The sequence below is a fragment of the Lissotriton vulgaris genome, chromosome 12 (assembly GCF_964263255.1).
Source record: "Lissotriton vulgaris chromosome 12, aLisVul1.2, whole genome shotgun sequence".
Taxonomy (NCBI): Eukaryota; Metazoa; Chordata; class Amphibia; order Caudata; family Salamandridae; genus Lissotriton; species Lissotriton vulgaris.
The window spans coordinates 408,939,335-408,962,657 of NC_141700.1; the positions used below are offsets into that span (position 1 = coordinate 408,939,335).

At 41.1% G+C, this 23,323-nt stretch overlaps 1 protein-coding gene across 5 annotated transcripts in view; it reads left to right on the forward strand.

Annotated features, from left to right (window-relative positions):
• The window catches only part of CHD9 (chromodomain helicase DNA binding protein 9), a 2,197,083-nt gene that overhangs the window by 1,217,338 nt on the left and 956,422 nt on the right, over nt 1–23,323 (forward strand). For all 5 annotated transcript variants that reach the window (XM_086945174.1, XM_086945175.1, XM_086945176.1 and 2 more), the window contains one exon: nt 7,672–7,839. In XM_086945174.1, the coding sequence (XP_086801300.1) occupies nt 7,672–7,839 (168 nt within the window). The remainder of the gene's footprint in view (nt 1–7,671; nt 7,840–23,323) is intronic.

Consider the following 23,323-nt stretch of genomic DNA (forward strand, 5'->3'; position numbering starts at 1 on the left):
CCCCTGCGCCGTCGGCGACTTCGGTCCTGACGCCGCAAGGTCCAGTTGGATCTGGTTCCGGATCCGGGTCGTCGCCGGTCGACCTTACGACCTTGCCGACGCCGGCCCCCAGGGTGTCTCCTCCGGTGCCGTCCTAGGACGACATCGACCCCGATTCTACCTTCGATTCGGGTCCGGCGTCGGAGCGGTGCCGCTCGACGCCATATTCGACGCCGATGGGAGATTTTTACTTCTACAACCCGGCCCCATCCTTTGACCCTGGATATCAGGAGATGGGTGGCGAGGAGGATTGGGAGGGGTCCGAGGACCCTCTGGCACGTGAGTGCCAGTCATCTCAGGACTGGGCAGGTGAGCTAGGGGAGGCCTTGGGAACAGAGGTCACCAATGCTTTATCATTCCTAGGCAATCATGAATGTAAGACAGTGTACCAATCAATGAAAAAGTCAGACTATACAATTGACCATATCTTATATATGGTAGCCAAAGAACATATAGTTATTACTATCAATAGAATCAATAATAAAAAATTCAAGATTAGTTGTTTTTTATTTATATAAAAAATTAAAAAGTCTTTACAAATAAATTCTCATATTGTCATACATAAATTATCATCATCATCAATTGTCTTTATCATCCAAAAAACAGTGCATTATAATCAGGAATAACATAATACAGTGAAAAATAAAATGTGGCAAAGGTTAATTCTTTCGACACGCGTTTCGGCGTAGGGGAGAAGCCTTCTTCAGGAGAGCCACGATTAAAATCTATTTATAACAGAAGTACATGGAAAACTAATATTAGCAATTAAAAGTTTCTATTAGTCTTCATATCAGAGTCTAAAAAAATACACAGTACAATTGTAAACTAATCCATGTCATATTGCATTTTTATAAAAAACAACATACAATTATTCTGACTCCCATTAATTGGACGACACTCAAGAATTAAAATATTGTCAGGCCTACTGACAAGACCTAATGTAATACTCCATAGTGTTCCATATAATTGTCTAAATGTATTGTTAAAAAAGTGGGTACTAGAATATTAGTCTAGAAATATCTCAGTAACTAGTGTTGTGATACAAGTCACAATTATTAATACAATATAGAATATCTGTAGGTTTCAATCAACTCGTATATAGATGATACCGAGTGGTTAAAGTCCAAAATTGGATAATGGATACGTCTGGAAGGTAGCGATACTAAAAAAGGAGAGGACATATTTAAGAAAACCTTCTATCCTTTACTAGTAGTTAAGAAAGGGCTGTATTTAACTTCCAAGTACATCATATGACTAATTGCAATGCTATTTAAATAATATGATATTAATTTTGAAATTCCTGTAAGTTTCAAGTAACTCGTATATAGATGAAAACGAGTAATTACAGTCAAATTCGATAATGGATACGTTTGGAAGGTAGCGATATTAAAAAGGGAGAGGACATATTTAAGAAAACCTTCTATCCCTCACTAGTAGTTAAAAAAGGATGTATTTAACATAAAGTTCATCATATGACTAAGTGTGATACCATTTATATATAATTCACACGATTACCTTATGTGTATACAAGTTCAATAATCATCCTTAGAATGGGCACTCGTGGTCGGGTAAATAATCTTGATGAGATAGTCACCGATAATGACTGAGGGCCTTTCGTAGTTAGATCTATAAGTAATACATATGATGAGTGAAAAAAGGCTAATAAGCCAATGACAGTCACGTTTGTTTTTCGTATGCTTATCTATTTTAAGTTATTATTAACTTCCTCTAGATATATTCAGGACATATTAGCTGGATTATTATGTTCCTCCTTTAAGAAAAAATGAAGGACGTCTGGAAAGCGGATGATAAACAACAGACCGCAAACTATTGTACTTTCGGGCCCATTAATGTAGCGTCATACACAATGGTTATATTTACATAGGCATAAATTGAAACATTAAAAAAAGTTATATAGTATACCTATTGTTATTCGGAGTCTCACTTCTATAAACACATTCAATGGTCCGGTATACGAATCATTAAGAAGTAGAACTTATTCTTAATATCAGGTTTTGGGATGCGACGTGAACTGGGATTCTACGTCTAAAAGAAGGAAACATATCAGCAATCAAATAAAAATAGGCGAATGAAAAGGGCCATTTTTGTCAATTAAAGCCTTTTGTTTAACTATATTAACGTAGAGATAATACCTGATTTTGGCTGATATGTTTTATACTTTGTTTACAGCTTAGTGCTTCTGCTGACCAGCGTATCCTGTGTCGGCGGTAGCTTGATTAACAAGGCTGCACATGAGAATAGAATTGGATAATCTACAAGAAAGACAGTAGGTACTTAAAACTCAATAAGCGAGTCGAATTACTTTGCTACCTACATGCCAAAAGGCAATTCCGCTAAAGCTTACCCGAATATAGAGGATGATGCGTCTGAATGATGGTCCCAGAGATGGTGAAATATGGACACGGGAAAAGTTGGCGTTTAAATCTCGGGTGACGTATGTTTATTAGAAGTACGTATTTTTGGCGCGACCTGTGCTACATGGTTAGGCCATCCAATCAGATGTGTATTTCACTTACATAGGTGAAAAAAGATTGTTGTTTTGGGAACTACATATTTCTAGTGCGACCTGTCACGTGTTTTCATGAGCCAATCGGTTGCATATATACGCTAACTTCGGTCATAGGGAGCGTCTCAAAATGTATTAACTTCAGTTAAAAATGATTATTTCGACCGGCGTGAAAATCGAAGGGACGGATATTAATCCCTACAATTATATTTTATGTGTGTTCATTATATACAATTAGAATGTGATTATTAATATGACACGCATATAAATTCTTTATTCTAATATATCATGCTCTATCTGAGAACAATTCAAGGGACCATCTCTAAATTATTTATTTAATTAATTAAATAATAATAATAATAATAATAATTAATTAAATAATTTAATTAAGAGTCCACACAGACCAAATGTGAACTCTATCCATATCTATTTAGTCGGTACAATCTATAATTGGTTTGCAATATAATATACATTGCACCATTATAGAATGAAATTGATATTAAAAATGCTTTCTGAAATAGTCAAAATTATTTTGTTGGGACTGCAATAGGCTTGATTACTGGCAGCAAGGGTATATCTTATTTATATAATTGCATTTTCCCAAGGTATATCTGAGTTTAGACCCCTTTTAAACGTGTTTAAATAGAAAATCCAAAATACTTATCGTTTTTTTATCTTTTCACCTCCTTTTGTATCAGAGGTATGTATTTTTTCCAAGATTCTCCACCTCAGAGCCTCAGGAGCATAATCTTTCTCAATAAAATGTTTGACTAGAGGTGCTGTTACTTTTTTTGTTCTAATCACTGAACGATGTTCATTCAGTCGCGTTTGTATAGCTCTACTCGTCTCTCCAACGTACCCTAGGTTGCAGGGGCACAGTATTAGATAGATAAGATTCTGCGTCTTACAGTTCCACATATCTGAAGCATTAATAGTAATGCTATTGTGAGTCCATGATTCTCCTTCAAGTATGGATTCGCATGACTTACATGAGGAGCATTTAAAAGTACCTCTAATGATTTTAGTGCTATGTATTGATTTCTGTACCTTTACAGTGTTTTTATTAGAAAACCTGGAGTGTACCACCCAATCTTTTAGATTTTTATTTCGCCTATGGGCGAAGAGTGGTTTTTGAAGTTTCTTATCGCTGGGATTGCTGTTCAAAATATGCCAGTTCGCATTTACAATATGCTTGATTTTATTGTCTACAGTTGAGTGTCTAGTGACACATACAAGTGGCTTGCTTTTATTTGTGGCAGTGGAACATTCATTTCTTTTAAGTAGGTAGTCTCTATCATAAAACCGAGCTCTCTTATAAGATCCTCGTATCAACCGATGGGGGTACCCTCTCTCCAAGAATTTTTTTCTCATGGTTGCCGCTTGTATATCGTTATCTTTGAGATTAGAACAATTCCTTCGCACCCTTAGGAACTGAGAGAAGGGAATGCATTCTTTTTGATTACGTGGGTGAAAACTACTGAAGTGCAATAAGGTATTTCTTGCAGTGCTTTTAACGAATAGGTCGACTTCTAACTTACATACATTATTCCTAATTATGATGTCCAGGAATTCAACCTGGACATTACCTGTGTGTTCAGTAAACTTAAGGTTTACGTCAACCGCATTGATCCATTCTAAAAATTCAATCAAGGAGTCATTCCCATTAGTCCAGATAAAAAAGATGTCATCTATGTATCTGGACTAATGGGAAACAGATTCATAAAATGGAGCTATTTCATTGAAAATAAATTTCTGTTCGAAAGCTGCCATGTATATGTTTGCTACTGAAGGAGCCACAGAACAGAGGTCGCATACAAATTGTAATACAGAAAGAGTAATCTATCTCGTGAAATGTCCTTGCCACCTGCTACATGTAGGAATGTCTTCTCGCAAAATAAAGACTCACATTTGCGAGCATAGAAGTACTATCAGGTGAACCATCACGGCAACAAAACTGACAGCCCATTACGTGGAAAATGGTCATAAAGACACAGATATCAAATGGATTGTTATTGAGAAAGTAAAGACCACCAACAACTTACAAAAAATACTATTGGAAAAAGAACAATGGTGGGTATACCATTTAAAAACACATGATGTGAGATTAAATAACTCTAGACCGTGGGGTCAGTTAAGGGAATAAGAACATAATGATACAGACTGTGTGGTGCGCCCATGAACAATTGTAAGCAGTCATGTGTAAATTACTTTAAAGACCGAAGCACAACATGTATTTGACCTCCTGATCCTGGAACAATCTCTTCCACATTTCACGTGGTACATGTAAAACTGTTCTACATTCATCTTTTCACGTGATACATGTACAATATACAAAAATCTTTTTTACATACAAGGTTCACCTTTGTGAGAACATCATCAAGATCGTCTCAGCCAACGAGAGACTCTATTGATGCTCAATAGAAATATTGTTCATTCATTACAAGTCATTGTATGGAGACCGCTAGTTTATCTTTATTTATCTTTCTAAATAAGGCAAGGAATGCAGGATCACTACGAAAAGATCGTAGCTACATTTTACTGTCTCTGTCCGGCAGACACGATGTTTGTCGAAATCGGGGCTTGGGACTGCTTGTCCCATGATCCTTTATATGAACAACCGAAAACACAAAGAAAACTGCACCGAACGTCATGGCGTCACTGGCGGGTCACGCGTACTTGCTACGCGGATCCCGGAAACGAGGAGACCTGACCGTAGGGGCTTTAAAGACCGGTCTCCCAGCTGCTCATTCTCGCCAAACCGGGGACCCGGACCAACATAGGTGGAACAGATGGGTGAGGCCTCCAACTGAGTAAGTGATCAAGATACGCTTCTGACAAGAGCTGTGCCTTTAAGATGACCAAGCCAGCCCGATAACATTCGCATATATGTATTTTTTTTTTTAAATCACGGTATCCAACTCCTTGGGGTTCCTATCTTCCGCAATAACGTTTTTGCCACACCTTTCATTTCTCTACTATATAATTAGGACCACCACACCGCATTTCTTTGTCCTTTGAGACGCACAAAGCCCCCAAAATTTGGGTACGTGCTAATGGAAATACTAACGTGCACTTGGTATGTATGGACGAGTGCTTTGTTAGCACGGTATGGAAAAACTAACGTGCACGTGGTATGAATGTGTGAATGTATTGTTGATAGCACAATATTATCTGTATGCTAATGTGCCCTCCTGCAATTGAGACTACTATTACTGGTTTTTATTCACTGCTTCCAAGTATTCTATATACCGACAAGGCACTAGAATATAAGGGATGACCCAATGAGTGTGTCACTTTTGAAAGCCTGTCGCAATCACAATATGGATGACTGGCACTGAGTGGGGTTATGCACTCCACTCTTATGGCATGCACACACAAGGAAGCATGCGTTTTTATGGATTACGCACTACAAATTGATATTATATTCACAATGTGTATATAATTATGTTCCTTGTAATTTTTCTGCCCAACAGATGGAGCCTGGCAATACAGAGACATATTAACATTCACAAGGAGAAGCTACTCTTCCCTTGGTACACAAATAGGATAGGGACCTCCTTCCTTTAATTCCCTACACATAGAGGGGGATTCTTCGATTAAGTCCTGGACCTTTATGGCCCTCGTGGACTGTAATGTAATGTAATGTAAATTGATACTTGTACAGCGCACTACTCACCCGCAAGGGTCTCAAGGCGCTTGTACGAATACCGCTGTGGAACCCATCCTGGATTTCCCTGTGAGGCGTCCACTCCTGGGCACCCCCAAGGTGGAGGCCAGGCATCCTTAGCGTTGTGGGGGCCGTTGTGTAGATTAAGCAAGCTATTGCCCAGAGTTGCAGAGTGGGACTCATTGATTGGAATAGGCACCGAGGCGAGAATGATCAAGTCCGTGGAATTTTGAGCCGAAGACCCGCCGAGGCGGGGAATTGAACCCTGGTCCCGGGCTAGACCTCTGTATCAGGGTCTGCCGCTCTAATCATTGAGCCACACTTCTCCACTGAGACATGTCGGCACTAACATAAGGATCTTAGGACCATGAAATTCCAAAAAGACCAGTTTTTTAGAATTTTTAATAACCCGATCTGACACGAATAAAGGGAAACCAGGGGTGAGATTTAGGTTTCTTATCTTTAAGTCCCCCTTCCTTCATCTATCCAAAGACCTACCCAACACTGTGGTTCAGCCCACCTCGACTTTTAGGGGTCGGGGTGACCCAATGATGAAGCATGACACCACTAGGGTGTGTGAGGGTAACTAATAAGAACTAGTTTTCTTCCCTTAGACAACACGGACATGATTAGCATGACCCTCATTCCCTAAGTGGTTGCGTGCACAATCCTTACTACTACAGATGTTTATTTATCCTTACATCACACACTATTTGACAATTTGTCTTAATAGAGTGTGATTGGAGTATCTTTTGTGAAATATATGCAAATACACAACCTACTACATGGGAGCTTCACTGTCTTTCTGCTCAACCTCACTGATGCTGCCTCCTTGGCAACTCGTCTTGCTGCATTTCTTTTTGACTTAGGCATCTGATTCCTATTCCCCCATCAAGCAGTCTCCCACGTTCATGCTTATGCTGTATAGCAAAGATTGCCTCTAATTTTTGCAGATTTCTTTTCTTTTCCCCAAAAATCAGCAGCATCTGTGGGTATTCTTTAGGGTGCTCATCTGCATGAAACCTCAGAGACATACTTGCCACACTTTAACTCCCCTATCATTAAAAATGTATTGCACCTTTCCCACCATTGGTTCAGATCTCCCGTCAAGTGGATATAAAAACAAATTGTGGTTCAGGAGCAGGAATTCACAGATGCTAAGAATTTTTTTTTTCTTTTTTTGAGTGCAACTATGATTTCGTAGTTAGTTTTATGAGATCATTGTTTCCCTATATGCCAGAATTTCTTCCTTTACAGAGTTAAAGACAACAAAGTTATTTGTAAATTGTGTAACTCCTGGCTGAAGGTCAATAGGTCTCCTTCAGTTTTAATTGCTTAGTGTCTGCATGCTTATATACTTTGTAAATGTTTACTTTGATGAAAAGTTATGCATTAATTTTACTAAATAGCTCTTAACTTATTTTTTCCACTCTCCTAGGCTCAGGCTCGTTGTCACCGTATTGGTCAAAATAAAGCTGTTAAGGTTTACAGATTAATTACCCGAAACTCGTATGAGAGAGAGATGTTTGACAGAGCAAGTCTAAAATTAGGTCTGGACAAAGCTGTCTTACAGAGCATGAGTGGAAGAGAAAACAGCGTTGGTGGGGTATGTTTTCATCATGTTATCCTTCTATATGATATAACACACTTAGAAACTTCCATGGGTAGTCTTGAAATGTTTTCGTGAGGATGGAGGAGGTAAATTGAATGTTTTAGATTTTAAAGGATCTTTAGTATCTTCAAATGAGCTATCTGAGATGGAAATAATACAGTATGTTTACCTCCATGTTAGCGACTACTCCATCTGGCGATTATTTTTAAAAGCATATTTAAATTTAAAAGTGTTTTTACCAGAGCGAAGAAACACTGGGATTTTGCTTCTCCACCGATTATCAACACTGTCAGGGATATTAGTCTATCGCCATCCTCCCAGGATATGCAGGAGACTCATCTTATCCCTTGAACAAGCTGTGGCACCTAACTGCATTTCATTTGCCAATTTCACCTTGCTTGGTGATTTTAATATTTACTTGGAGAGGGCTGAGGAACCTCTAACGAGACGTCTAGTAGATTCATTAGCTTCTTTTAACATGGTGAAAGCTCATACGGGCCAACCCATAGAGCAGGCCATAAAATTGATGGCATCTTTTTGAATGCTACAGTAATAGGAGGGTCCCCTCAACAAGTCCCATGGTCTAATCAATTTGACCTGCCTTTCTCGTGGTTGTGTCTGTGTAAAGGAGACCCACCCTGCACTGTTGCAATCCGGAAACAGATGCTGGGCTAGGGTTCCCTTAGATGCGGTAACAAATACCCTTTTAGACTCTAAACCGGGGACTCCAGATTCTGGTACTTAGGGGACCATGGAGCTCACCCCATGGCTTAGGAAGGTGTCAGATCTTGTAGCCCCAGCATCGGCGGGAAGAAAGGCCACAAAGTCCCACTCAGCTCGCTGGTTCTCAAAAGAATTGATGTGTAAAAGAACAGCATGCAAGAAACTGTAAAGAGTATGGTGCCGTGTGTAACGGGAATCTGATTAAATGAACTATAAATTGCCTCTGAATGCCTATCACAAGAATCTTAAAATAACCGTTTACTTACACTGCATTACGATGGCTGAGAATGATGGGAAGTAGATCTTTAAGATTGTAGCCAATTTTTCAGAACCTATCACGACGTCCATTCCACTGAGCCCCAGCCAAGACCTATGTTCCAAACGAAGGAACTTTTTCGAAGAGAAAATCCTCAAAATTCTGAATAATTTGTCTGGGGAGAATAGTGTACCAGCAGAGCTGTATCTAGAAGTTCCAGAGGACCGATTATAACCTGCATCACTGGCCGCCTTGCAGGCGCCATCGATAGAGGAGGTAAACGCCTCCTTCTTACACTGCAGAACTGGGTCCCCAACAGATCCGATACCGCCCTATGTACTAAAATCTGTAACTGATACTATTGCTCCAGTGTATCCAAAGCTATTTGCTAGCTCCCTCGATACTGGAGTAGTACCTAATGACTTGAAAAGAGCTACGGTAATCCCCTTATTAAAAAAGGCTAGTGCAGATCCAGAATGTTTAGCAAACTTCGGACCAGTATCGTTGCTGCCAGCAGCTTCACAAGTGCTGGAGAAATCAGTAAACCGACAATTAACTGCCTTCTTGAATTATAACCTATTACATCCCTCTCAATCAGGATTTAGAGCGCACCACAGTACAGAGTCCACTCTGTTAGAAGTCTTGGAGTCCATTAAATGAAATCTTGACGAAGGCCTCAATGTGGCATTGGTCCTGTTGAACCTGTCAGCAATATTTGATTCAGTGGATCATAACATCCTGCTGCACATGCTAAAACACCTTGGTATAACAGGTTCAGCATTGAACTGGCTTTGCACCTTCCTTGAAGGTCGCTAACAGGTAGTTTGGACGAAGCCACATGCCTCGGGTAGTAAAGAACTGAAGTGGGGGATGCCTCTGGGCTCGTCGCTTAGTCCTACACTCCAACATTTATGTCTCCACTGACACATTTGGTGGAATCCCACAATATCAAGATCTTGTATGCTGATGATACCTAACTCCTGCTTGTATATGAAGGGAAGCCTGAGAGGGCAAGAGCAGCCTTTGCCAACTGTCTGGTAGTAGCACTTTTAGACTGGCTGAAGACAAATAGACTGCAGTGCAACCCAGATAAGACGGAAGTCCTACTATTTCGATGAGATCCCCTCCCTCGATGGGTTGATGCTTGGCCTGACGATGTTCCTCATCTCCCCCCCCCCCCGCCTCTTTCCAACCATGGAAACCTGGGGGTACTGTTTGAACACCAGCTCTCATTCTCTCAGTTGGGGTGCAGGTGCCAGCAGTGGTGAAGTTTTGTTTTTGGATTTTTCGCATGTTAAGGAAGTTTATTCATCTACTTAATCATGAGGCTCAAATTACAGTGGTTAGAGCATTGATTTGATCTACATTGGACTACGCTAATGTGCTGTACCTGGGCCTCCAGTAATATTTGATCCAGAGGTTGCAGGTCATGCAGAACATGGCAGTTTGTTTAATATACAAAATCCCGAAATGTACCTCAGTGTCAAGTTAGCGGAATACATTACACTAAAGGGGGGTTTTACCCATGCAGTCACGGGGACCTGGGCGCTTATATGGTACATAAGAAAGGGGGGTCCCCGTAAGGAAAGAGTGTTAAACTAGGTATACTAACACTGAAACACAATACTAAAATAAAATGAAATACACATTTTTATGAAACTTTACAACGTATTGTAGTTTATTAACAACACTGGGCACCCAAACTGGTGACCAATACTTACTACTAATTAATCTATTAAGAAAGCCCCAAGGGAAGGGGAGAAAGGAAAAGAAGGGGGGTGCTTAAAGGTGTGAAGTACAAAAAGAATTAGTCATAACTGGTAAGAGCAATCAAATAGCGTCAAACCAAAATTGAACATTTCATATACAACAAACCGGAATTTGTGGCCAAAGATTTTTGTAAAGTTTAAATTGACATTCTACGGTCACAGCCTATCAATAGGAAAATCGGGGACTTAAGCCGGATGTCACAATAAACAGCACAAGCCGTCGACGTTTCGACCCCTGTATGACAGGTCAAATTAGGTCCTTAGGTGGGGTCTTCATCAGGACAAAACAAGGTAGGGGGTGGTGGGGCAAGGATATCTGAAAATCAAACACAAGGGATCAAACTCTCAAAGGGGTACATCTAATGTTACACATCAACTTAGAATGTCATACATACGACATCAGAATTACGTATAATAACATTTACCATGGTCAAGAAGGCTCCGGAAGGGGAACTGGGGTATACCACTCTGTCGTAGTGGAGAACCGCAGCGACACCAAATATCGCAACTACAGAGGAATGAAAAATAAAAATAAAATTGAAAATAAAAATAAAATTAAAAACCAGCAAGAGTCCATTATTATATACACTGGGGTTCCAGACGATCCTAGCAGATGTGAAACTCACAGATATAAAACTCAATGATTCAAAACAGAGGACAAACCTCTTGTATCAGACAATTGGGATTTTATCAGAACACAGTGGCCCGTAGTCATTTATTAATAAAGGGCGATTCCCAAACTACTCAAAGTATAGTTACTACATATTGTGATATAGGGAGAGATATATATCATCATGGTCAAGTAATCAACATCCATGATCATGGTGCTGGCCTTTGTTTAGAAGAGGCTATCATGGGTTTAACAGTATTCTACATACGGTTTGTGGATACCAACGATATTGTAAAGGGCTAAGTACAAGGCTATTAAGAATTGGAGCAACTAACGCTTACCCTTGCTTGAAAAAGACTGGGCTTTAGTCGGTTTACCAGTTTTCAACACGTGGTCCGCAAGGGTTAAGTGTACCAAAGTTACGGTATCGCAGAGGGATGGCACTGCAAGGAAACCCACACTGTGGGCGGTGAAATAATCAGTTTGGTGAACGAATTTACAATCCATAAAGTCATATCGTACATAGCTGAGTGTTAAAGATACCAGACCCTTGTTATGTGCGATGTACTTACTATTAAGGGCTGCAATTGAATGGAACATGATACCAGGAATCTCTTCAGTAAGGTGAAGGGCGGGTTTTAACCGCTAGATGTGTCCCATAAAATGATCGCTGTTAACGGGATAAACAAACGGAAAGGGATCCGTTACTCGTTAATGGGGGCAGCTTCACATAGTCTAATAATGCCTTTAACTCAGCAAAGGGGGGCGGGGAGGGGGGAATTAACTTACGATAAGTCAATCACCAAAAGCCGTCCCGCGGATACTAAGGCAGCGGCACCACTTGACACTACCCGTAGTTGAGAACTACCGGGTCACGTGTCCCAATCGAGAGTGAAGACGTACTTTACAATGGGAGCGGATCGTATGATTTTGAAAAAACCAAATGTGTTGATAGATTAAAAACAAACTCAATATGTATGTTGGATTTGTTCCAAAATATGAGGAGACATCTAAATTGTAATTAAGAAAGGTTAGAGGCGCCGAGTGACACTACGCGTAGTTGAGGACTACCGTGTCACGTGTCCAGGTTGTAAAGGCGAGTGAAAGCATGCTTCGTCATGGGAGCAGATCGTAGCATATTTTTTAAAAAAAGACCAATGGGTTTAAAAAGAAAGAGAAAGAGAAACCAGTACATGGTCACGTGTAGGGGAAGGTCGAATCATATTGATCATCCTATTTGTAAACAAGGATCGTGCAACTCTCTAACATGAGGTTGTAAACGATTCACCACAGTCACAAAGTATCAGCATGTTGACATTATATTGTTACAACTTATATTTTTAGAAGATCATCTGGGGGGCTCGAAAGTGGTGTTGGATCATACGCACTCGAATCACTTTAAATAGTTTATAGGAGCTGTCCGTGCAAATCTCCAAACATGAGTTTGTAAATGGATACTATCCAACGGATAGGTTGCCACATCACAGTATATTTAACAGAATACCATACACTTGATTTCAATCTCACATTTGTTAACAGTGAGTACTCTCGTAGAATGTTGCAGAAAATTAGTCAAACATGAAAAACTCGGGCACTTCTCTGGCACGAGAGTGAAACGAGTGTTGTTAACTTGAAACAAATGGTTCATGCAGTTCAGCCTCATAAGACTACATATTACACATACTCCACTGGTTAGCCAAGTGCTGCCAATTGGGATAGGCTACTGTCCTGTTCGTTTAGGCCATTTTTAATGGTATCCAAAAGGGACATCCATTTTGCTTCGCGTGTGTTTAGAACAGTTATAACGTTACCCCCCTTCCTGCCGAGGGTGACTTTTTCCACAACCAGCCACCTCAAATCACTTACTAAGTGGCCAGTTTTTTGCCGGTGGTCTACCAAAGGTGCCCCTGTCACTTTGCACCTTATCCTACTTCTGTGGGATGAGATCCTAGCTTTAACCTTTTGCTGAGTCTGGCCTACATAGATCTGTTTACATGGGCACATAATGATATAAATTACACAGGCCGTATTGCAGTTGGTGTGATGTTTCAGGTGGAATGTGCGTCCACCATGCTCAAAGCTTTTGGCCTGAATGGTGGTATCGCAAGCGATAAAAGTCCCACATCTATAATGTCCCAACAGATGGGGTAGATTCCATAGGGTGGTGATAGTAGGTTGACTTTCAGGTTCCAGGTAAGAGTGAACTACCATATCCCGTATGTTCTTAGCCCTCTTAAAGGAATGAAGGGGTGGGTTCATGTGTGAGATTTCTTCGGCCACAAGGTGCCAATTCCTATTGATGATTTGCTATATTTCATTGCTGCGAGTTGAAAAAGTGGTAACGCATACTATGCGGTCCATCTCCCCTTTGTTGTTTGACTCTGGGTTGAGTAAAATGTCCCGTGGGTTGTACCAGGCACGTTTCCTCGCTCGTTTAACCATCCGAGCCGGGTATCCGCGGGTAATGAGGCGATCGCACAAAATCTCAGATTCTTGGATATAGTTGCTTCTAGTCGAGCAATTTCTTCTAACCCTGAGGAATTGGCCGATGGGTAAATTGTCTTTAAGGCCCCTAGGATGGTGGCTGCCATATTGTAGTAAGGAGTTGCGTTCGGTTGGCTTCCTATACAAAGTGGTCTGCAGTCGATTTTCGTTGGCATATATGGTGATGTCCAAATAGGGGATGCTCTCATTACTGGATTCAAGGGTGAATTGAATTGAATGTTAGGATTACAAGAATTCAACCATGCATGGAACGCACTAAGCTGTTCTTTATTCCCGTCCCAGATGCATAGGACATCATCAATGTATTTTACCCAGAGGGTAAGATTACACTGGAATGGGTTATTGGTGTCAAAAATAAATTGATGCTCAAAGTGGTCCATGAAAATGATTGCCAGATTAGGGGCAAAAGTGGCCCCCATAGCCACTCCCTTTGTTTGTAAGAAAAATTCATCCTGGAAAATGAAGAAATTTTTCATCATGGCAATGTGCAATAGTTCAATGATGAAGTCAGTGGGCACCGCAACAGGGGCTGGTCTTTTGTCCAACGCTTATCGCATCACTTCTAGTGCGTCCATTTGTGGTATGCTGGTATACAACGACACTATATCACATGTTACCAGAAGTTCTTTAGCAGGATTGAAAGGTCTCTCATCTATGAGATTAATTGTTTGTGTAGTATCTCGCAGGTAGGTTCTGGTCTGTAAGGCAATGGGCTTCAGAAAAAAGTCAACATACTTGCACAACGGTTCAAGCATAGATCTGCAGCCTGAAACGATTGGCCGGCCTGGGGGGCATTCCAGGTTTTTATGCACTTTTGGTAGTGTATATATCGTGGCTAACCTAGGGAATTTCTGATTCAAAAATCTGAATTCTTGTTCGCTTAGAAAACCAGAATCAAGGCCTTTCTGTGTGATGGATAAGATAGTATTAGCAAGCTCCCGCGAGGGATCACTCGTAAGTTTGCGATAGCTTACTCCATCAGTCAATTGTCTGTATATTTCTTGTTTATATTGGTCAAGGTTTTGGATAACAATTGCCCCGCCCTTATCGGCGGGTTTAATGACAACCTCCTTGTTAGTGCTGAGTCCGGTTAAGGCCCTTTTCTCTCCTTAAAAAATGCTACGATCTGCTCCCATGATGAAGCATGCTTTCACTCGCCTTTACAACCTTGACACGTGACACAGTAGTCCTCTACTACGCGTAGTGTCACTCGGCACCTCTAACCTTTCTTAATTACAATTTAGATGTCTCCTCATATTTTGGAACAAATCCAACAAACATATTGAGTTTGTTTTTAATCTATCAACACATTTGTTTTTTTCAAAATCATACGATCCGCTCCCATTGTAAAGTATGTCTTCACTCTCGATTGGGACACGTGACCCGGTAGTTCTCAACTACGCGTAGTGTCAAGTGGTGCTGCTGCCTTAGTACCCGCGGGACGGCTTTTGGTGATAGGCTTATCGTAAGTTAATTCCCCCCTCCCCGCCCCCCTTTTCTGAGTTAAAAGCATTATTAGACTATGTGAAGCTGCCCCCATTAACGAGTAACGGATCCCTTTCCGTTTGTTTATCCCGTTAACAGCGATCATTTTATGGGACACATCTAGCGGTTAAAACCCGCCCTTCACCTTACTGAAGAGATTCCTGGTATCATGTTCCATTCAATTGCAGCCCTTAATAGTAAGTACATCGCACATAACAAGGGTCTGGTATCCTTAACACTCAGCTATGTACGATATGACTTTATGGATTGTAAATTCGTTCACCAAACTGATTATTTCACCGCCCACAGTGTGGGTTTCCTTGCAGTGACATCCCTCTGCGATACCGTAACTTTGGTACACTTAACCCTTGCGGACCACGTGTTGAAAACTGGTAAACCGACTAAAGCCCAGTCTTTTTCAAGCAAGGGTAAGCGTTAGTTGCTCCAATTCTTAATAGCCTTGTACTTAGCCCTTTACAATATCGTTGGTATCCACAAACCGTATGTAGAATACTGTTAAACCCATGATAGCCTCTTCTAAACAAAGGCCAGCACCATGATCATGGATGTTGATTACTTGACCATGATGATATATATCTCTCCCTATATCACAATATGTAGTAACTATACTTTGAGTAGTTTGGGAATCGCCCTTATTAATAAATGACTACGGGCCACTGTGTTCTGATAAAATCCCAATTGTCTGATACAAGAGGTTTGTCCTCTTTGTTTTGAATCATTGAGTTTTATATCTGTGAGTTTCACATCTGCTAGGATCGTCTGGAACCCCAGTGTATATAATAATGGACTCTTGCTGGTTTTGAATTTTATTTTTATTTTCAATTTTATTTTTATTTTTCATTCCTCTGTAGTTGCGATATTTGGTGTCGCGGCGGTTCTCCACTACGACAGAGTGGTATACCCCAGTTCCCCTTCCGGAGCCTTCTTGGGCCTGTTTGACCATGGTAAATGTTATTATACGTAATTCTGATGTCGTATGTATGACATTCTAAGTTGATGTGTAACATTAGATGTACCCCTTTGAGAGTTTGATCCCTTGTGTTTGATTTTCAGATATCCTTGCCCCACCACCCCCTACCTTGTTTTGTCCTGATGAAGACCCCACCTAAGGACCTAATTTGACCTGTCATACAGGGGTCGAAACGTCGACGGCTTGTGTTGTTTATGTGACATCCGGCTTAAGTCCCCGATTTTTCTATTGATAGGCTGTGACCGTAGAATGTCAATTTAAACTTTACAAAAATCTTTGGCCTCAAATTCCGGTTTGTTGTATATGAAATGTTTAATTTTGGTTTGACACTATTTGATTGCTCTTACCAGTTATGACTAATTCTTTTTGTACTTCACACCTTTAAGCACCCCCCTTCTTTTCCTTTCTCCCCTTCCCTTGGGGCTTTCTTAATAGATTGATTAGTAGTACGTATTTGTCACCAGTTTGGGTGCTCAGTGTTGTTAATAAACTACAATATGTTGTCAAGTTTCATAAAAATGTGTATTTCATTTTATTTTAGTATTGTGTTTCAGTGTTAGTATACCTAGTTTAACACTCTTTCCTTACGGGGACCCCCCTTTCTTATGTACCAAGTTAGCGGAATAAGCTCCATTGATTGCCAGTCCATCAGCGGATTAAGCATAAAGCACTGGCCCTAAGACACCAAGCCCTCTATAATCAGGGACACAAGTATCTCAATGACGTGTCAAAGCATACTGCCCTAGGATACTGCTGCTTTCTAGCTGAGCAGGTGTCATTGCAGTGCCCTGTTTCCAGAGACATCGGAGGGGTGGCTCTTCCTTCCCCGTCAAGGCTGTGAATATGTGGAATACCCTACCGGACAGACAGATCCCTGAAAAAAGTAAATTCAAATAGGAACTGCAAATATTCCTATTTGAACCCAAGGGAGAATATGGGCATTGACTTTGTGGCTATTTACCTGCGGCATACCTAAAAGCGCTGGAACACTCTTTGAGTAGCTGTGCGCTATAGCAATGCTTCATTCATTAATATATATTCATAGTACAAGGGAATTAAAAAAGGTAAATATATAGCATCTCAAATGATATACCTTTGCAATAAGTCATCTGTATTGGCAAAAGTAGCCATCCTTGTTTTTACCGACAAAGTATATTGGTACCCTAAAGCAGCTGAGCATTCTGTGTGTACATATATATTTTCAATGGTAATTGCGGTCTTCACAACTACTGCCCCCACCCCGCCTCTGATGACAGTGGTGCACACTGGGTGTGAGAGAAAAATACTGAAATCACTTTTTTTGTCCAGACGTAGGTGTGCACTCCAAACAGTCACTGCAAATATCTTTATTAAATTTCATCCATCAGGGCATCGGCTGCACCTGACTCCTTGCAGCAAAACCACCTTGCTCACAGGTGAAATACAAGCAGTCAAGTACACTCATTATACCTCCCACCAAAGTTAAATTGAATGCAACATATACAGAAGCAAGGGCCGCCATCTTGTGATGTCACAAACCCATTTGATGTGAAAACAGTAAAGGCTGTTCTGTTAATTTAATGAAATTGAGGGAAGTAAGGTAAGTAGCCCTCGAAGAAGCCGAACAATGCTTTTCGCTTAGGAGCTGGTTGACAAACTGCTTCATTGTGTGTGTGTGTGTGTGTATGTGTGTGTGTGTATATGTATATATATGTATATGTATATATAGATACACACACGTTTGTGTGTGTTTGTGTATATATCATACCTACTGGCAGGCGCCAGTAGGTATGATATACATGGAATGTACTGGTGTGCGTGTGGCTGCCCATACTAATAAAGAGCCTTGTTGTTGGGAAACAAGAGGTCCGTGGCTCGTGTGCTGCTCGTTCCCAAAACACGCCTTGAGAGATATATATATATATAACCTACTGGTGGTCGCCAGCAGGTAGTTATAGTTAGGATTTTTTTCAATGCAAAATCTCAAAATTCTATTTGGAATAACTTTGGCGCCGGTTGACGAATCTGCCTGAAAACTTCCTCAAATTTGCCTCGCGGAGCTCCGGTCCTTCCTTGAAAGTTTCGGGGGGATTCGTCAAGCGGGGGCCGAGATAAAAGGGTGGTCCCAAAACGTGTTTTCCCCATGTTAATTTCCATAGGGTGGTCGAACTCACTTTTAGCCCGAACGGCTGAATGGATTTGCACCAAACTTGGCAAAATTGTAGGGACTGGTAGCCCGATGTGCCTTTGCTATGTCTCAAGATATGTGCTCCAGTGGTTTTGATTAATTTAGGTTAAAAAAATATATATATCTATGGCAGCGCCCCGGTACGCGCACCGGGGAGCGCTCCGGGCACGCCACGCGACTTGCGCACAGAAAGCTGATTGGCTCTCGGGTGTCTGTAAACATTCGAAACAGTCCGGAGCGGCCGCCATCTTGTGTCTCGGTAAAATCGAGACATAAGAGGTGGAAAAATCAAAGGGGGAAATGACCATAAGGGGGCAGGGATAGACCCCCCTGACCCCCTAGGTTTGATGTGGGGGCCATAAAAGGGCCCAGCGGAGCAAAACAATTTTTTTTTTTTGATTTGCGCGGGGGAGCGCCCGGTACGTGCACCGGGGAGCGGACCGGGGAGCGTCCCATGGGGAAAAATGAATAATAGTTTTTTAAAAATGTAGCCTTCTTTTAGAAATTGGAGGTAGTTCTAAAAAGAACTGTTTTTTTTCTTTTTTGTTCTTTTATATTTTTTTATTGTTTTTTGAACATTTTAAACTTTTTTGGGTTTTCTGAACACTTTTATATTTTTTTGTATTTTTCATGGGGAGAAACGAAAAAACAGGGAATTGAAAATGGCTCAACTGGAGCAAAAAGAAAAAAGAAAATAAATAATTAGGGTTTATTGGGGCATTTGTGGTTGTCCCCAGTAAGGACGACGAGCTTTACGCTCTGTTCTCCGTAGGAGATGGTCTTCCCACAATACTTACAGATAATTTGGAAATCTGCAAGTCGTGGCTGAATGCAAGGCATCGTCTCACTTTCCTCTGGTGCCGACGGAGTGGGTTGCTTTCTTTTTGTGGTGGTGCTTGTGGATTGGGGAGGGTTACTGGCCAGTTCCCTCATCTCTGCAGCAGAATAGTTTATTGGATGCTTGCGCTGCATGTGGCGAATCATCGTGTTGTTTCCAAATTAATATTTTTTATTAGGGTTCCCCCTAGAAAGTTCCATGCCACAGATTAGGCAAGTCACCTTGGCTGCATTTACTTTTTTCTTCCCCTGTGGAATCGAAAAAAACTCCCATATAATGTGTGGTCTTGGCTGGTATGGGGTATTTTGTTCTTCAAGCCATCTTCTCCTCCCCTCTTCCTCCTCCTCCTCTTCCTCCTCTTGTTGACCACCAATGATATCTTGTGGTGGTCCTCTTGGTGGTTGTGGTGGTGGTGGTGGTGCAGATGCACCAGCTGCTGCTGCTACTGAAGCCATTATAAAGATCAAAAAGGTACAGAGAGGTACAAACAGGTCTTCCTAATTCAAAGGACAAAGTCAGAATAAGGAAAAAAGGTGTGGTCTTTCATCCTTTTGAAAAAAAAAATGTATTGAACCAATGAAAAGTGTTATTTTCAGGTCACATGACCAGGGGCTTCATCATTATGAAACCAAAACTGTTATGAACCAATAAACTGTTATTTTCAGGTCACATGACCCGACGAGCTTACGCTACGTGCCCAGGGGCGCGTCGTGTAAGCGTGTCGGGCGCCTACGTTGCGCGATCGTATTTGCTCGAGTGCTTCCGGGTGCGCTTACGCCGTGCGTATCACGCGGACACAGCTACCCAAAACGTCACGATCATGTTTTCGTTCGCAATATTGGCGCTTACGGGACGCTCCCCTGTGCGCACCCCTGGGCGCTTCATATAATTACGCTTTCCGGGGTGCTCACCGGGGCGCGCACCGGGAGAGCTCCAAGGCAAAAACAATATACAAAAAAAATTTGGCAAAAATTGTAGGGACCGGTAGCCCGATGTGCCTTTGCTATGTCTCAAGATATATGTTCAAGTGGTTTTTACGAAAATTAACTTTGAAAAAATATATATTGGGCTATATATATGTTAGAGCCCAAATGTAGCCCAATGTAGCCCAAAGATGGCCACCAGAGACAAAAAAAACCAAATGTAGCCCAAATATCAGCCAGATGTAGCCCAAATATAGCCCAATGACAGAATGTCCCAGAGTGTTCTAAAGAACAACTAGAGCGCTAACAGTCTTACTTATAAACTGAGACTTATAGTTAGGAATTGGCATTTAAAAAACCTTTGGAATTCACTGAAAAAACCATAGGTTTCACACCAGTTATAGTTAAGAATTAGCATTTAAAAAACCTATTAAATTCACTGAAAAAACCATAGGTTTCACACCAGTTATAGTTAGCTGGAAATTTTACTGACCTAAAACCATTGAAATTCCCACGTTATAGTTAGTTGGACTCACTATATCTTGCGGGTGCAATACACTGCTGATGACGTCACATATTACATCACTCATGACATGGTCAGTGACATCACTCATGACATCACTGATGACACCATCCTTGTGACAGTGACAGACCTCCTTTCACTGTAATGTAACCCTTGAAACACATATTCAAAAATAGAAACTAAATGTTTTTTTTAAATGGAGATGCCTATACCAGTTACAACAACCAATTCAGTAATTCCACCATCTATATACACATCTACTCATTCACAAACAGTTCAATATACTCACTCATACATATAGTCACTCATAAGTAGTGATACACCTATACATCCTGTTACACACCGACAGTCATCCAAAAGTTACTCACATACATACTCACACATGCAAATAAACTATTGAACATCCATTTATTTGCATATAGAGCTATACACACACTACTACCTTACTTCTATTGAAATTTAAACATATTTATTCTCTTAAACAATCCCTTATAGAAACACATACTAATTTAAACAGGAACTCTTACAAACTCTTACTCTCACATATACTCACTTATATACATCAATATTCACATATACTAGATTAAAACATATGTAGTTACTGATAGACACTAGTGAGACAGTCATTCACTCACTAACATACACATATACACACTCATTCACCCATACAGTCCTGCACATATGCTGTCTTCAAAACACATACAGAGAGTCAGTCAATCATGCATCTATGTGCTAAGTAATACCCCCACCAAACCATATAGACATTCATACTGATACTAAGAAAAACATCTAATAACCCATGTACATACACATGTAGCTACTCACCAACCCATGCAGCTACTTATACACAAAGTGAAACACTAATACATATATTTAAAAATTTAAACATTACTCACTAATATTTATTTTTCAGAAAGGCACACACTCACTGGATGGTGTCATTTGTGATGTCATGAGTGATGTCACTGACCATGTCATGAGTGATGTAATATGTGACGTCATCAGCAGTGCATTGCACGCGCAAGTTATAGTCACTATAACTTGCGCGTGCAATGCACTGCTGATGACGTCACATATTACATCACTCATGACATGGTCTCACTATAATATAGTGAGTCCAACTAACTATAACGTGGGAATTTCAATGGTTTTATGTCAGTAAAATTTCCAGCTAACTATAACTGGTGTGAAACCTATGTTTTTTTCAGTGAATATATATATATATATCGCTATCACCAAACATGTTCACATGAAGGGCGCACTTTTCACAGCTGGTGCGCGTGACTGGGCTGGACAAGCCTCGTTTTTTCAATAATTCACCAAAGTTGAGAAACACGCAGCTCTCTCTATATATATATATATATATATATATATATATATATCATCAGTTTCCCAAAGCGCAAAACAATTTGTGCTGATGCACTCCACTCCAAGAAAGTCTCACCACTCCAGAATTGTATTTGCAGAAAAGCGGGTTTATTCAATACATCATTTCAGCATGGTGTATCCAGTGATGGAAAAAAACACCCAACGCGTTTAGACGAAAAGCTCGTCTTGCTCGCCTGATCAAGATCCCACGGAAAGGAACTAGTCTCCACCGCTTCCCAATATAGATTAAGTAGGTGGGGAGTCAATACCTCTCTATATTTGGTGTAGAGCTTAGCCAGATAGCCGTCCGAGCTTGGATGTCTTACCAGATGCCAGTGTTGATATAGCTTTCCCAATTTCTTCAAGTGTGATGGGTTGCTCACGTTCCCACCGCTCAGCGTCTGCAAGGCAGGGCAAAGGCACATGACCAAGGAGAGGATTGGTCATCTCAGATGCCAGACTTGGAACTGCTGCATAAAGCGATGCGTAATAACAAGCGATTGCCTGAGCTATGGCATGGGAAGTTTTCTGGGCACAGCCCTCGCAGTGCATCTCCGGTATGATTGTACTAGCCAAGGGTCTGGATGCCAGCCAAAAGAGCAGCTTCCCACTCTTATACCACTCACCCTCCCATAAACCTGTGCAGTAGATGCACCCCAGATCTTCCTTGTGGCTTCAGGCGGATGACTCTGAATCTCTTCGCTGATTGGTGTAATCTGTCTAGTGCTTTCTCCGAGATTAGCTGTGGAAAGTCGTGCCTCCATCCGAAGGGCCGACGCCTTAAGTTGTGTCCGACGTTGAAGCCTTGCTTGGTCCCTCCCCCCCACTCCCCCTTTCGAGTTTATTTTTGGCATTGCCCCTGACTGTAGCTTTACACGTTGCCCATAAGGTACCATTTGAGTGCACTGAGCCACTATTCATTTATAAGTATTGTGTATTTGTTTGCCCTACCTGATGGGCGTAAACCTTATCATGAGGGTGCCATGCATTAAGCCTCCATATAGGGTGTAGCGCAACACCTTGGGGCTCAATGTGCAGGAGTAAAGGGGCGTCATCTGAAATTCCTTGCAGAAGAATGTACACTTGGGTAACTAATGGAATGTTATCTGCTGGCATAAAAAGTAGACCATTGCGTGCGTGAGTATGGTGAGCCGCCACCACCACCGTGTGCATGTGTACTTCCTTGCTATAGGATTCCAGACTCGCCAAACATCACATAGACCCACCTGTGTAAAATGTGGCTCTGCTGTGACATACCTCTATCTGAAAGAAACATGTTAGTTATAGATTCCTTACCTTAGAATTACCTCCAGCGTCAGA